Source organism: Eurypyga helias, unplaced genomic scaffold (assembly GCF_000690775.1).
Source record: "Eurypyga helias isolate BGI_N326 unplaced genomic scaffold, ASM69077v1 scaffold12551, whole genome shotgun sequence".
Taxonomy (NCBI): domain Eukaryota; kingdom Metazoa; phylum Chordata; class Aves; order Eurypygiformes; family Eurypygidae; genus Eurypyga; species Eurypyga helias.
In genome coordinates this window covers 3987-20710 of record NW_010230683.1, presented here as the reverse complement: position 1 = coordinate 20710, position 16724 = coordinate 3987, and the positions used below count along the sequence as shown (strand labels likewise).

The 16724-nt window shown below is 43.3% G+C and overlaps 1 protein-coding gene across 1 annotated transcript in view; it reads right to left on the bottom strand.

Annotated features, from left to right (window-relative positions):
- The window catches only part of LOC104516500 (fibronectin type-III domain-containing protein 3a-like), a gene marked incomplete at both ends in the record, with an annotated part of 26153 nt that extends 9704 nt beyond the window's left edge, over positions 1-16449 (bottom strand). The window contains 4 exons of the mRNA XM_010160836.1: positions 4875-4933; positions 6962-7234; positions 10013-10250; positions 16373-16449. Coding sequence (XP_010159138.1) covers positions 4875-4933; positions 6962-7234; positions 10013-10250; positions 16373-16449 — 647 coding nt within the window. The remainder of the gene's footprint in view (positions 1-4874; positions 4934-6961; positions 7235-10012; positions 10251-16372) is intronic.
- Positions 16450-16724: the final 275 nt, after the last annotated feature.

Here is a 16724-nt window from a genome sequence, read left to right as displayed (position 1 = left end):
GCCACAGCTTCTCTGGGCAACCTGTGCCAGTGCCTCACCACCCTCTCCGGGAAGAATTTCTTCCTGCTATCCAATCTAAGTCTCCCCACTTTCAATTTCAACCTGTTACCCCTTGCCCTGTCACTACAGGCCCTTGTAAAAAGTCCCCCCCGGCTGCCTTGTAGCCCCTTCAGGTACTGGAAAGCTAACTGGAAGGTTACTTGACTTAACACTGCCACATATGAAGGGATGGGGGGTCCATACTGGGAAAACATTAAGATAATGAGAATGTGTTCATAAAAACACTTAATGGAAGTGTGGAGGCAGCAAAGCTGATGTGCCACATCTGCACAGAACTGAGAGAGACGTGTGAATGAAAGCACGCCATGGAGTCCACTACCTGATTTTGATGTGTGTGCCCCGGACTTGGGCATTAAGACATGGGACACCCAGGACAGCTCACAGCCTACTCCGGACTTTCTGGAGCAGGATATGGTGCAATGGACACCGTACTGGAGAGCACCCGTATGATCATCTGACCACCACCACTGGCAGCACCCTGTACTGCTTGTGCCAGCAGTTACAGTGGCCTTCCAGTACCTGAAGGGGCTACAAGGAAGCTGGGGGGCACTTTTTAAAAGGGCCTGTAGTGACAGGACAAGGGGTAACGGGTTTAAATTGAAAGTGGGGAAATTTAGATTAGATATCAGGAAGAAATTCTTCCCGGAGAGGGTGGTGAGGCACTGGAACAGGTTGCCCAGAGAAGCTGTGGATGCCCCATCCCTGGAAGTGTTCAAGGCCAGGCTGGATGAGGCTTTGAGCAACCTGGTCTAGTGGAAGGTGTCCCTGCCCATGGCAGGGGGGTTGGAACTAGATGGGCTTTAAGGTTCCTTCCCACCTAAACCACCCTATGAAGTTCAACCACGTAATAGGATGTTGATGATCCATCAAGAAGAGCATCATGGCACAAACCCTGCAGTGAGTGCTTCAAGCAAAAAATTAATGAAAAACTTGCAGGAATATTTCTGATGAGAACTACAAACAAAAGGTGTGAAAAAAACCACCGTCTCCTGGTTCACTTGTGGGAGGGTGAGAAAAATGTCTCCTTGGAGAAACTGTGGGAGGGTTGCTTCTGGTCCTACAAGGCCTAAATCGGTGAACACTACTACCACACAGCCTCCCTTTCTCTCGTCATGCCACACTCCCCCACGCTGCAACATCAGCTAGTCTTCCGCCCACCCACAGCCCTGACAGTCCCTTGCCTTTGCAACGCACAAGCCTCTCCGAGCGCTGGAAGCCTGGCTTTTTGCCTTGTGCACACTGACTAGTCTGCAGCAGGCTCCTGCCGCCTAAGCCTGTGATGTCTTCTGAGGTCTGCAGGGAGATCACGCGTAGGCACACGTCTACGTGCAACGTCAAGCAAGGACACAGAGGGGAGGGGAGATAGTGTCCTTGCCTGAAAGGCATGGGTGGTTGAGGGTGGAAGTGAAGGAAAACAAGTCAGTACCATCACTCCGTTGCTTTTTCATAGGTCATTAGCAATATAGCAGAAGACACTGCCTGTGGATCATACTTCCCACCGTCCCACTCTAACCAACCCTGGAAGCTCAGTTACCAGTCCCCACGGCAGTGCAGCCACTGATGACACCCCAGACTTGGATGGCATCCTGTACGCCCTGACCGCTGGCAGAGGACTGTGCATACATCCCGAGAGCTGATCCCCTGCTTCTACTCAGGACAGAAAGGATCATCCCCATTCTCATGAAGAGAAGAAGGAGACAGCTGTCCAGCCTGCCCCAGTGACAACACTACCTTGCAGTAAGCTAACCTCGCAGAAAAATTTGTTTCTGCATCCATTCTGATGAAGTATGTGGCTAAACTGGGCACGTGCTCCCTTGCTGGGATGGGCTCTGATGACCCAGAATCAAAAGGGGTCAAAGACAGCCACGCCTTTAGCTACACAGCTTGGATTCACTCCCAAAGCAGGTATGTTATGTACAGTGAATGGCAGGGACCATAGAGAAAGAACATCATGTTGCTGTGTTAAAATAACAGAAACAGGCTATTGTAATCCTGAACACAATGGGCAAGAATTAGTACCAAATCTTTCCTGTTTCACTTTAAGAACAACAATATTTTGATGCATATTTTCCTATAATGTGTATATATATATGATTTTTATGTATATATTTTTAATAGCTAGTAACTCCTTAAATTCTTTCTAGCAGTTCTATTCTACAGCAGGCAGGGACCCTTTAGATGCACTGCACAAGTCTCTACTGCTTCATCTAACAGAGTGATAGCAATAGGTGTTTGCTAACACCTGTGGAGACAAGCTGCGTAGCTGGGCAGTGAAACAACAGGCAGCAAACCAAAACCTCTGCTGGTAGGACTTTGCAGGTACTTGCTGTCAGAAGATGAGATGTGGGAAAGCTGGATTAGATTCCAGGTCCTGGATAAAGATCAGTGCTATCAGATGTAGACTTACGTTAATTTATTACAGCCATAATCCCTTATGACCCTTCTTATCCAGCCTCCTGAAGTCTGGTCTTAATCAACAATTCTTCATTCCAGTCTGTACTCCTTGTTTACTCCACCCCAGACTGCAGTCCTTAGGTCTCTCACTGAAGTTCTGGTATTCTTGCCTCACCAATCTTCATCTTTCTCAGGCAGTTTCAGCCTCTTGCCACTGCTGTCCACTATCCTCGCCACCCTCAGTCTCACTAACAAGACGTTCAGACTCCCATCACCCTTTCTGTATCAGTCTGCTTGTAAAAATAACAACAGAAAACCTACTTGCTCTCGGTCTTGTTCTTCCAATAGTTCACACCTACTATTCTGTTTGTCCTGGTTCCCTTTTTACCATCTTAGACTCCTCATCTATTCTAGGATCTCTCAAGTCTTGCCTGTCCTTTGGAATTGTGCTCCTTGTTGGAGCTGTCTCTTCTCTCACTTCCTTTCTCTCCCTAAGCTCTCTTTTCAGTCCCAGTTTCTTCTCAAAACAAATCTTTTTATCGCCCCTTCACAAGCTCCCATTGCCAGGGTCATCCTGTTAAGTGCTACTGAACTTGACTATCCCAGCTACTATCTACACCGCTGCAACAGCTCCCCTCCATTTCTTCATTGTAGCGCTCTCAACCCTTTCTTATAGGATTTGATTCCGACAGCTGCATCCTATGTGCTGCTTACCACCACCGACACAGGGGCACCGAGGACACCTTAGCCCGTTCCGATGCTTGGACACAGCAGGACACTTCCATAATTACCAACCCTGCCCAGCCTTTTGAGCACCACAGAATCACAGAATGGTTGAGACTGGAAGGGACCCTTGGAGGTCATCTGGTCCAATTTCTCTGTTCAGGCAGGGTCACCTAAAGCCAGCTGCCCAGAACCCCGTTCAGACAGCTTTTCAGTATCTCCAAGGAGGGAGTCTCCACAAACGTTCTGGCAAGCTGTGGCAATGCTTAGTCATCCTCACAGTAAAAAACCTGTTTCCTGATGTTCAGAGGGAATGCCCCGTGTTTCGGTTTGCACCCATTGCCTCTGGTCCTGACTCTGGGCACACTGAAAAGAGCCTGGCTCCATCGTCTTTGCACTCACCCTGCAGGTATCTATATATATCGATTAGATCACCCTGAGCCTTCTCTTCTCCAGGCTGAGTCCCAGCTCTCTCAGCCTCTCCTCACCAGGCTGTAAAGCAACATCAGAAAGAAGAATCTGGACTGGGCACTAAAATCAGGGCCAGGTTGTCTGGCAGGTGAAGGGGAGAAGGCATGTAGCCGATGAAGGGCAATGTTGGAAGTCCGATGATCTTTCCATCTGACCCTTTTACCTTCTTCATCTTCTTTTCTCTGTATGTCCTTCCTTCCATAACAGTTTTAGGTATGTGAAGTGCGTGCACACGTGTGGGGTGATAAGCTGAGGACTGACCAGGGTGAAAAGCAGGGTGCCTGACTACGGAAGAAGTTGCTGCCTGGACAAACCCACGGCCTGCTCTGCCTGAAGTTTCAGCTGCATGGTTTTTTTGTAGTTTACAATAGGGAACACAGATGGTTTTTACTCAGGCAAGCTGGTGGACCGAGGACCGAGGTGCAGATTTTTAGAAAAGCTGTGTAAATCCTCAAAGAAAGGTTAGGATCAGGGAAGGTCCAGATGATGAAAAGACATAGGTCAAGTCTAAAATGCAAGAAACTGCAGAATTTGGCAACAGTGCTTTAAGAAGTCTCTACACAAAGGTTATGAATTACAGTTTTACAAACTGAAAAGGAACTGGCAGATTTTCAAGCAGATGAGACAGAAGCCTACTCCTAACACCTTCCTTGCTGAATTTTATGTCTCTTCCCTGGAGGTGCCAGAGATTCCTCAAGTGAAATCTGCCCTCGTTTTAATTTACTTTTCAAATAAAGTTTTCCAAAGTCTCTTTTTTGGTGCAGCTTCCAAAACCTCACCAGGTATCTCTCATGCCTATATCATACTTGGTGTGTAAAATTGTTTCCTGAAGAATTAAAACTGAACAATGTTAGAGGAAACTGAGAACAAATTTCACAGCAAGAGACGATGTTAAGCATCACCTTACGTTAAGCATCATCATTATGTTACTGGCAACGTCACGAGCTCTTTCTCTATATATTTTTTATAGTTCTGTTAATACTGAGATTTCATGGAGTGGCCCCGAAGAATTCCACATACTAAGTATCAAGACAATTTTAGCCTCATAAATGTTAATATACTAAATATTACTTTGGGCATTTACATTTCCATGACTGGAAGTTAAGTTTGAGTTTTCTTTGATGCGGGAAGTTGAAGATCCTTTCAACTTGGAGAGAGAAAAGGAGCTGTAACTGTCTAAATTAGCAACAGAAATTCTGATTTTAAGGAAAGCTTTATTTACTTACCACTGGCTTAGCTATATTAGACAGAAGTGCTTCAAGTGCTTTCGTTTCTTCATCCTTTTCTTAAAAAACAAAATCAAAGCAAACAAAAGGTACCCATGAATATTGTGCAGTGACTTCAGTGAAACAGCTCTTCAAATTCAACAACTGCGCAGAGATTGAAGTATGTATAAAAGACAAAAAACCGGTTTGCATTCATCTTGGGGGTAAAAAAAAAACCCCAAGAAGCTCCCAAAGAAGTTGTTCATATAAAACTATTTCTAAATCTGTGATTTAATGGAATACAGGAAGCCTGGTTATCTTTTAGAAATGTATAACTTCAAACAAACTACTGCTCTGGAGAACGTAAGCTCTTGGCTGAGACATCTCTCACAGATTTATCTTCGGATGTAGACGCAGTCAAGTTACAGCACTTGAAATACCTTATTGCACATCACATGGAGGACTACTGGTGACACCCTTGGCCTCCCTCAACTGCAAGGGCAAACCTTAGCCTTCATTTACATCTCAGGGAAAGAATCTGAGGTGTTTTGTTTAAGCTGAGCTTTACAGAGGTCCCAATAAGTTTATGAAAGGCGTTTTATGTGCTTTCTCTGAAACAATATTAGAATTTGATTATATCAATAGTGTAAGTGAACAGGCTACTCAGGCGTGGCCAGGCCTTCTTAATTCACTTCATCTGCCTTAAACTAAAAAGAAAAAATAAAAGAAAAACAAAGCCTGATAAAATTATTTTAAAAAGATGGGAAATCTATTTACAACTTCGTATTTTCAAGTTTATAACTAATTAAATGCATTTCTGACTTCTGTCTGTTAGGACAAATCCAAGTCACAGTACATAATTCTCGAAAATGCCTCCCAAAATAAATGATTGTGAAAAGTGGTCTTTTCTATTTTTTGTATAAAATACTTCCAAGGAGCCATTAGCTTAATTCTTATAGCATAAGTAAGCAACTGTACATTCTACCACCTGTACCTTGGGAACGTTAGCTCACAGATAAATACCAGCCAACAGAAAATAAGATGAAGCCAAGACAAATGCCACTCTGGAACTACAGTGCTAAATACTCATTCAGGTTTGGAGAAACAATTCCCAACTTTTGAATTCAGGTTGTATCTCACCAGTGTCGCTTGGTACTAAACCTCCACATGGTATCACCTACACATGTTTTTAAAGAGCTCTTTTAGGTTGAGATTTCCTGCTCTTGGACAGGCTTTCTTCACGTTCCTTTTGGTTTACAGCAATCTAATACACACTGGCACACAATCGTCATCTCAAAGCAAACTGCAATGAGTTGAGAAAATCATGGTTTGTTTCCCTCGGCATCACTAACCACAACTTCCTCATCTGGGAAAACTGTCCTTGGCTGATGAGAGGTCTTTGATGTTGTGTTCTGAATCTGAAGCGCCGTGCCAGTGACCTGAAAGTTGTCTAGTGACACATCGTCAGATTCGACAAAGTCTGCATGACCAAGACTGAGTGAATTCAGTCCATTTATGAGATCACAAGCTTTCCAGTGAAATACAGGTATTAATAATACACACTCTCCCTGTGGCAGAATCCTAGAAAACATGAACTCTCATGGACTAGTGTGAGAATCAGACTTTTTCTCCAAAGGCCCCTCATTATTGAGCTGGCAGGGCCAGGCATTATGTGAATTTTATCTAACAACAGCTGTCTCTTACAAAACACTGCTCTTTAACAAGCAGAATATAGGCTTCCTCTATCGGACACCTGGTTCTTTCCATGTTTTCTGCAATATCAAGCAGGCCCCCACCTTCAGTGATTCCTTTAAAACATAAGCACCAATAACTCTGGACAAAGCACAGGCCTTTCTTTAAACAGATTATTAAGTATGACGAGTAAGATTTCCTCAAATCGACGTGGAGACTTGCATGTCAGTAGTTCTGTTCTCTTAGGACCATCATTCCAACTTGAGGAACAGGACGATTCTGTGTAAGTCAGAGCAGTTGTGGGCTACTACTCCACTTTAAGACTGTTAAAAGTGTGGTGTTCTATCGACAAATGCTATGCTCAGCCAGAGAGTGCACTTGCATAACACCTATGCATTAATTTTGGTAACACTTACCTTCTACTTCGGTGTCTGTCTGAGAACTGCTTTTTCCTTTACCCAGAGACTTGCTTTTGGTAGAACCTGTGCTTATACCAGCTGCATCCTGTCCTTTTGTAAGTCCATTATGTTCACTTGTAGGAGAAGGACATTTCTGAGGAGATGGTGGAGGACTGTTTAACTTATCTTTCTGAGTTCCGTGTCGATCTTTTAACTTTTTTTGTAACCTTTCGTATGTTTTACTAGATCTTTCATCTCTAAAATTAGATCTTCCATGAGCAGGCAGAGTATCTAAATGAAAGCAAAGAAGAGAAATTTAAAAACAATCCCTAAGAACACAATCTGTATAAAAGTCTATTTAAAAATGCATGTGCATTAAGTGCATGCTTGTGTGTAAAATTACAGCTCTATTCCTACTGGGAAACTGAAGTGTCCAGCAGGTAAACTAATACACACTAATTGGACATTAACAACGTTAGGGGATAAAGTATAGTCTTTCCTTCCCACATCTTTTTTCTACTTCAAAATTATTCTTAAATTGTTTCTACGATCTTCCTTGAGCTGTACCGTACAGGGTAAAATCAACACAGAAAAAACGTGCTACTTGATTACATGGGAGAAGGTTTGCTCTAATGCTGAATAAAAAATAACAAGGTTTTAAGTTTTGGAATGCAACTAGAGCTCTACAGCACAAAATCAATAGGGAAAAATGCCAGAGAAGCATAGGGCAACTGAAAGACCCTAAAAGACTGAAGATAGTACAGCTGGGTCTTGGAAGTCAGTACCAGACTAATGAAAAAAAATTAAACTGCAGATTAGTGATTTTTTCTGTCCAATTCTCACATTTTTATCCATTTCACCTTTATGCTTAGAAACAGCTTACTGACTTAAGACTTTAAAACCGTATACCACCTGGCACCAACTCCTTCATCAGTGTAACCCTAACCACGATAAAAGCTTTCAAAAAAATACACCCTTCAAAATCAGCACAGAATTTGTTCATTTTCAGATAAACTGGATCCCTCGGGCTGAAGACTGAAGTTCGTTAGTTGTTATTCCTTATATGCTAGAAGTATAGAAAACAAGAACAAATAAAAACTTCCTTGCAAGAAGGATAAAACTCAGAAAACTAGAGAACTTCCCAGTTTCTGTTTCTTTAGGTCAGCTTAATTCTCAAAAAATTTCACAGAGTAGCGGGCAGGTAGTGACAGGACAAGGGGCAACAGGTTTAAACTGAAAGAAGCCGGCAGGTTTAGATGACTGGGCATCAGGAAGAAATTCTTCCCAGAGAGGGTGGTGAGGCACTGGAACAGGTTGCCCAGAGAAGCTGTGGATGCCCCATCCCTGGAAGTGTTCAAGGCCAGGCTGGATGAGGCTTTGAGCAACCTGGTCTAGTGGAAGGGGTCCCTGCCCATGGCAGGGGGGGTGGAACTAGATGGTCTTCAAGGTCCCTTCCAACCCAAACCGTTCTGTGACTCTATGATAAGCTGTTACTATTCAGAAATTTGATTTTCACTACCACTAGCTATCTTGGTGCTCTTGTTAGAGAATTACTATGCTCTAAGTGCTTCAGGTTTGGTTTTTTTTCTTTTTCCCCTTAAATTCAGATTCCTCATATAGGAACCTAGCTGTGGACTTGGACTTCTGAAAGCCATAACCAAAGTCAGTGGTGCAGAATTAAATATGAAATCTGTGGCAAATATGTAACAAATTAAAGCATCCCTACTCCTCTGATTCCCCAAATCCAAGGGCATCTAACATATATATTTAAAACAAAGCAAAACCCAAGAATCTCACTTTATCAATTTTTATTTTTACACCAGCAGTTTAGCAAATTATCAGTGAATTTGTATTTAAAGGGATATAACCTAGCAGCAGAAATCTAAATAGTATTATTCCATTAAGAAGTATCCCTTTTATGCACTTAATTATCATACTTCAATCTCTTAATTTAGCAAACTAAAAGCAAACAACTGCCACCTATGGAAAACAAACAAAAAAATTAACAAAACTATAAATAAGCCCCCAAAAGAGCATCTGATCATGTGCTGTTATCAACAGTGCAAGGAAGAAATAAAGTACAACTTAAGAATACAGAAAGACTAAGAATTCTGTGAGGATGAAGACACTGGTATGTTCTTATCTGAAGGCTGTGCACATCCATATCTGGTGGCTTTGTGCATCGTGACTATTTAAGCACAGTGACTACATGGAGGAAATTTTTAGATTATTTTAGTAGTACCAAAGAATGTTGAGAATCTATATGCCTGCAGAGATATGACAAAGTTGTGTTTAGTCTCCTCCTCCACAGCTTCTAGCCTCTTTCTCTAAAACCAGCAACATGGCATTGTCCTCTGAAAGCCTTTCAAGGTCGGCATCTGCCTTACAGCAGAAGTTTATCTAAAGAAAACCAAGTCTACCAGAAATGTAAATATTAATCAAACAACCCAACCCCTGAGTTATTACACACGTAGGCTTTGCCACTAAACAAGAGTATTAAAGGCAGGTGTCAACAGCACTGCCAAAGACAGCTTCAGCTGCAGTATTAAGTTTAGGTTGGTGGCACCTGATTATCCAAACTGGACTCCAATACTGACATTGGCTTAAATGCGTATCATTTTATTCAAAATAGCAAACTTTTTTCCATAACCGATACTAAGAACTCCTGTTTCATGATTCAAACAGAACACTTGCAAGACGTGGTATCTCAGAACAGTGCTCAGGTATGGACTGAAATGCTGAATCTCAGGGGAAGACATCAGCTGAATCACTACAAACGCTCCCTGCATTGCTTTCCTGGGCAAATCTCTAACAGATGTATGTAAGAAATAATCTGTATGTGCAATGGATCACTGAATATACAAGTCAAATTAACTAAAAGAACTTCTTTTGGAATAACAAGCTTCAGTGAAAACCAGACTGCTATCCTCATAAAACTTTTGTGTATAGCCCCCATTCTGGCTGTTAAGTCTTGCTTGATAAAGCCCATACATCAGCATAACAGACGGTGGGAAGGAGTAGAGCGTTATTTCCTCTGACAGAACTTGGAATATTCAAAAAGCTACTTACCCAGATCCCCATACACTTGTGAGGTGTGATACTGTGGAATGTACTGCGTTGCGATGTCACCAGCTCCGGTCACGGGTGAGTATATATGACGTGGTGGAGGGGGGATCATGGCTGGAAGAGGAAGAAAGCCAGGCAGTGGGGGATGCGGAGGCCTGTGTATCACTGCGTGACCACCAGGATGAAATTCTGGAGCCTGGGGAACCACCACAACCCTTCGAACACCATTATCCTCAATAACCTGTACAGCGAGAGACACCACGTGCCAAGAGAGAAACGACAGTCTCAAAGGTACGTTCTATAGATACTTAAACAAAACTAGGAATAGTAAACCCCTTAAATTTGAAGAAACAGGAGAGCATAAAAAAAGTAGATAGGACAATTAAAGGGTTATCTATGTTAAATGTATCAACTGCAATAATGCCATTAATTTCTTAATGTGATGGGGAAAAATACTGTTAAAAAACCAACCTGACTGTAACGACATCTTATGAACAACCAGGTATATTTATGGCATGAACTCCCCCCTCAGGGTCCTCTTTCAACCCTCATTCACATTGCCTGTATGCTACACCGCACCTATGATCTGTTCTACCGTGTAACCAGTAGATTGCTCCCCAGAAGTGACTTGGTGGGCAGACAGACCTCACTCATAAATCGTGAGTGAAAAGGCACAACAGTGTCTGGTCTTTGCAACTCAGTCCACCAACACTAACCCAGGGGGCACCTGTCATACGGTACCTATTGGCACGCAGCAGCCAGCGTCTGCATCAAGCTGTTAAAGCAAAATAACTAGCCAGGCTCTGATGTGCAAAGAGGCTTGCTGTGCAAAAATGGCAAATGGGAGATGTGACGGGGTAGCCTTCTGCTGACGGACCCGTGTGCAGCCCTGGGCAAGCTAGAGGTTCGAAGAAACAAAAGCAGCATATGCGATCTGCAGTGAGAGTAAGCGCGGTCACGTAAGCCGCACGGAGCTGAAGTGTGCTGTGCACGGTGCATGCAGCACATCTGAGGTCCATAGCGTGCAGGGGTCTGGTGGAGAGCAGGCACAAAGCACCGAAGCAGAAAACGCTCTTCACTAAACGAGGGTCAGTCATCAGCTGAACCCAGGAACAGGGGACCCTCCCTGAAGCACATCACAGAGAGGGAAGACTGCCATCATGATCCTCTCCAGTCGTTTGCATCACTAGTGGTAAATTCACAAAAACACACGGCTGTTGGTAACAGCTAGGGATGATCTTGGCATAGATTTGTATGTATCATGGTGTGAATAATTTAGTGTCTGGGATGCCAACAAATTAATCGTTCTCCACTTCCTAGTAAAATGCTGTAGAATAATGCTGCAGCAAGGTCTGCAATGGAAGTTTTCGGTTGAAACATTCATCTGGAAAAGGGGAAGAAGAAAGGAATCTGGAATATCCCTACATTCAAAAGCAGGGGATAAGGCAACTTCACGACACTGCCATTTGAAATGAAGTGGGTACATGTGCACGTACACCAGTGACTAAGCTGGTGCAACGGGAGCAGATCAGTAGATCAAAGCACTTAGCACCAAGCTGCTTTCAACTCCTCTGTTTAAGCTTAAGGGTATTACGCTTGGCCAGATTTAGCTCCGTGTCCTGGTGGGAACACTCCCACCAAGTCCATGACAGAAAGCTGCTTGAGGAATCAATCGTTGGTTTTGCCACGTCTCCATTAGGGGCTGGTGTGCATCTGGTACATCTGGAACAGAGCATCTGCTTTTATTTTCTCTGACAGCAACCTAATTTGTACACCCCAAAATTATCCTGCCAGCTGAACCAATGCCAGGTAAGCCAGGCTGGTCTAGGAAACTGTTTCAAAACTTCACTACCGGACTGAGAAAGACAGTTATGTGGAGACAGCTGTATGCCTCTGGTGTAATGGGACAGTAAAGATCTCTCTGTATCTGCAATAACGTTCGGAAGACATAAAAGCACACAATGTACACAGTGGGGGATGATCCCACCTTACTTGAGAGCTGGAAATTAATATAAATGTCCTAATCGAACACAGGTTTAAAATACATACACACCATGTCACTTTAAAAAGTGAGCTGTTTTCAGTATGCTGGAAAGAGTAATTTCACTGCTCTTCATATATCTGTGCGACCACAGCTGTGTGGTATCTAAAGGCAGGATATATTAATAGCGATAAATACAACTAGAACTTCTGCTAATGAAATTTTCTAAACACTGTAACATAGTTTTAATTATTTAAGTCCTTTTTATTTACACAAAAAAATTGCAATTTATCATGAATTTATGAGCACGTTCAGATTACGCAGGAAGCAGCACTATAAAAACCAGGCTACTTAGCTTTTAATTTATTTGTTTTCTTGGGTCTGCTAATAGCTTAAGTAACTAAATAGATACCCAATTTGTAGCAGCAGCGACCTTAAGTTTAATAGTGTTACATGAAGAGTTTGACAAGCCTGTAACTGTGCCTCTAAATCAAACTTCAACTCAATGGTAGGCCTCTACCAGACAAGTACACAGCTAAAAACCTTCCAAAAAGCAGTAAGTGAATTACATAAAGTATATCATCTTAAGGTAAAAAATAAACAAGTTATTTATTATCCTAATTGTGCTAACAAAATACATAGCTCTGGCATAGGACTGCTTGGTTGAGCGAACCAACCAAACATTACTGGAAAACTCATTACAGACAGTGAATACAAACAGCTTGGAAGGAATAAAGAAAGATGTGTTTTCTTGCAGAGTTTTAGAACTACAGTTCCAAAAGGAGAGGAAGGGAGAAGTAAATCAACTTATGAATTGCTTTTTCTTTATGTGATATAAGAAAAATAAAATATGCCTTATTCTGCGGTTATCCCCAACTTTCCAACAAAGGACAGTACGTTGTATCACTGCCAAAGAGGGACTGAAGCAAGCAGAGGCATAATAGAACTAAATGAAAATGGATAGACAAAAGATGGTTATGCTCAGGTTGTTCTTCCAGGCTGATGGTTTTAGACATTCAGCTGGTTTCCACTTTCTCTCAAAATATATCTGCAGGTGCTGACATTTAAAAATATACTATACCTGACGAAACCATGTAGGTTATTTTGCTGGCACCGCTTGATGTCTGGGATAACTCTTGGCTCAATAGCGTTAGCCTTTCTTGTTTGCAAGACTACTATCAGACCTTCGGGCTTGTAACAGGAATGACCATCATAAACCACAACTGATGGCACGTTTGTAGCAGGCTTAGCAGAGAATGGACTGAGAGCAGCCCTGAGGAGAAGGAATCAGGGGTGTTGGTTGATAAGACGGCTCAACACAAGCTGGCAGTGTGTGCTTGGAGACCGTAAAGCCAACGGTATCCTGGGCTGTATCAGGAGATGTGTCGAGGGAGGGGATTGTCCCCCTCTGCTCTGCTCTGGTGAGACCCCACCTGGAGTGCTGCGTCCAGCTGTGGAGCCCTCAACATCAGAAGGATATAGACCGGTTGGAGCGAGTCCAGAGGAGGCCACGAAGATGCTCAGAGGGCTGGAGCACCTCTGCTATGGGGACAGGCTGAGAGAGTTGGGCTTGTTCAGCCTGGAGAAGAGGAGGCTCCGGGGAGACCTTATAGCACTTTCCAGTGTCTGAAGGGGCTACAAGGGAGCTGGGGGGGACTTTTTACAAGGGCCTGTAGTGACAGGACAAGGGGTAATGGGTTTAAATTGAAAGTGCGGACGTTTAGTTTGGATATCAGGAAGAAGTTCTTCCCAGAGAGGGTGGTGAGGCACTGGAATATGTTGCCCAGAGAAGCTGTGGATGCCCCATCCCTGGGAGTGTTCGAGGCCAGGCTGGATGAGGCTTTGAGCAACCTGCTCTAGTGGAAGGGGTCCACAGGAAGGGTGGAACTAGATGATCTTTAAAGTCCCTTCCCACCCAAACCGTTCTGTGATTCTGTGAAATACTTCAAAAGCCTTATAAACTGCAGGTTTTCCTGGACTATGATACTTTTACTCAGATGAAAACAGCAGAGCTCATTCCACCTGTACGCTGAGCTGGAGAGATGTGAGGCATCTTCAATTCAAAAGTCAGAACACTGTGTTAGCACAACACTGGCTTGAACTAACAAGCTCTGATGAAAGGCTAATGAGCGTGCCTCAGCAATGCCCAGCCCTTCGGCCTGCGATGGCTTTTAAAAACATATGGCAAAACTTTAAATTTCAATTATCTCAAAAATTCTTTCAGTTTAAAAAAATGAATTCTAATAGGAAACAAGACTTTTTACTATGACCTAAAGATAAATGGACTTTCATGATTGTTTTTAATTCATGTTTCTTCTGGTTGTTTGGCAACTCAACTATGAAGGATACATCAATCAACTTATCAGCCAACTTTGAACAAATGATAGGTAAAATCAGAGAGATCCCATGTTATTAGTCTGCCTAATCAAACAGCCTTTTTTTTTGCAAGAGGACAATTTTTATGCAGTTCAGGTAACTAGTCCAACTTCCGTTGGACACTGTGGGTCTTTTGACTGCATTTAACATGTTGTAGTCTCTTCTCAGTGTACAGCAGAGTGCACGCCGAGTCTGAGGTACACTTGTCACAACACCACAACATCATGAGATAGACACACATTACGAAGAGTGGTATTCATCTGCTCTGACTTCCAGGTCTGACTTACTAACCCCTAAGCCTGTTTTATAGTTGAAGGAAAGAAAGAGACACCATCTAGAAGACCACACGTCTCATCACAATACAGGTAGCAGCCGGTCACAAGTGGTGTTCACCAGGGCTGAGGGCTGGGGCCAGTTCCATATCTTTATCAACGATCTGGACGAGGGGATGGAGTGCACCCTCAGTAAGTTTGCAGATGACACCAAGTTGGGTGGGAGTGTTGATCTGTCTGAGGGTAGGAAGGCTCAACAGAGGGATCTGGACAGGCTGGATCAATGGGTTGAGGACAACTGTGTGAGGTTCAACAAGGTCACGTGCCAGGTCCTACATCTGGCTACCAATAAGCCCATGGAACACTACAGGCCTGGGGACAAGTGGCTGGAAAGCTGCCCGGCAGAAAAGGACCTGGGGGTGTTGGCCGAGAGCAGCTGAATGTGAGCCAGCAGTGTGCCCAGGTGGCCAAGAAGGCCAATGGCATCCTGGCCTGCATCAGGAACAGCGTAGCCAGCAGGACCAGGGCAGGGATTGTCCCCCTGTACTGGGCACTGGTGAGGCCTCACCTTGAGTACTGTGCTCAGTTTTGGGCCCCTCACTACAAGAAGGACATAAGAGATGCTGAGGTGTGTCCAGAGGAGGGAGACAAAGCTGGAGGAGGGTCTGGAGCACAAGTCCTGTGAGGAGCAGCTGAGGGAACTGGGGGTGTTCAGCCTGGAGAAGAGAAGGCTGAGGGGCGACCTTATGGCTCTCTACAGCTGCCTGAAAGGAGGTTGCAGAGAGGTGGGGGTTGGTCTCTTCTCCCAAGGAACAAGGGATGGGACAAGAGGAAACAGCCTCAAGTTGTTACAGGGAAGGTTCAGATTAGATATTACGAAAATTTCATCACTGAAAGGGTGGTCAGGCACTGGAACGGGCTGCCCAGGGAAGTGGTTGAGTCACCACGCCTGGAGGGATTTAAAAGATGTGGTAGATGTAGCTGCGGTGCTTAGGGACATGGTTTAGTGGTGGACTTGGCAGTGTTAACTTAATAGTTGGACTTGATGACCTTAAAGGTCTTTTCCAACCTAAAAGCCTCTATGATTCTAGGTATCCTAAGTAGATGAGAGGAATCATCCTTTTAATTTGCTTTAAAGGATGTCCAGGTTATCAAGCTCACATTTAATTTTCAGGCACCTAAATTAGGAATCACACAGCAGTGAGGACATCAGAGCCCTATTTTAAGATAAGCCATGGAAACATGCATTATATGATAATTTATCCCCAGAAGACAGCTTATATTTTTTTCCATATTGTTTGCTACACTTTAACTGATCTGTTTTAGTCCGTACCTGCAGGCCACTTCCCAACCTGAACTACGTACATACATAAAATTATATCGGTGCCAAGAGAAAACAAACTCTAACCCAGGACTCAGTACAGGTCCTGCACAATGAGGTATTTGGGTCACGGCTGTATTTTATGTTCAGAAGACATTAAGTACATTAGGATCCCAAACTCCACAAGGAACTGTGCTTGTTATTGTTGTGTAAGTAGTTACTATATAACTGAACAGGCACATCTGCAGCATGACAAGTCTCCCATCACAGATACTACAGGACATCTCCCCAGATTTACTTGCTTGACCACAGCGACTCTGAAACTTTGACATGTTAATTTATTGAATTAGCTATTTCAGTTCTTCTCCCATTACTTGCATGAAATGAAATAAGAATCAAAGGAAGAGACATACCTGTGGGGCATATCCAGGAGGCACATAAATAGTAGGCACTGAACCATTTGGGGACATCATTGGAACCTGAGCAGGACCTAAATGGGTTACAGAAATATTCAGTACGGCACCATTTAATAACGTGAACAAGTTCAAAGAACACATACTGGACTGCAAAGCCTCTGTGAAAAAATATGCAAGGTAACATGGATAAACAAAGGCAATGAACTGTACAGATAAAATTACAGCAAAGAGCACACTTAGAATCCTAAGAAACAGTTATAAAAAAATATTCAGAAACAAAATTATAAAAATAAAAATCACCAGCAGGTATTTTTCCCTTCTGTGTCAGTAAGGTCACAGAAAAGCTTAC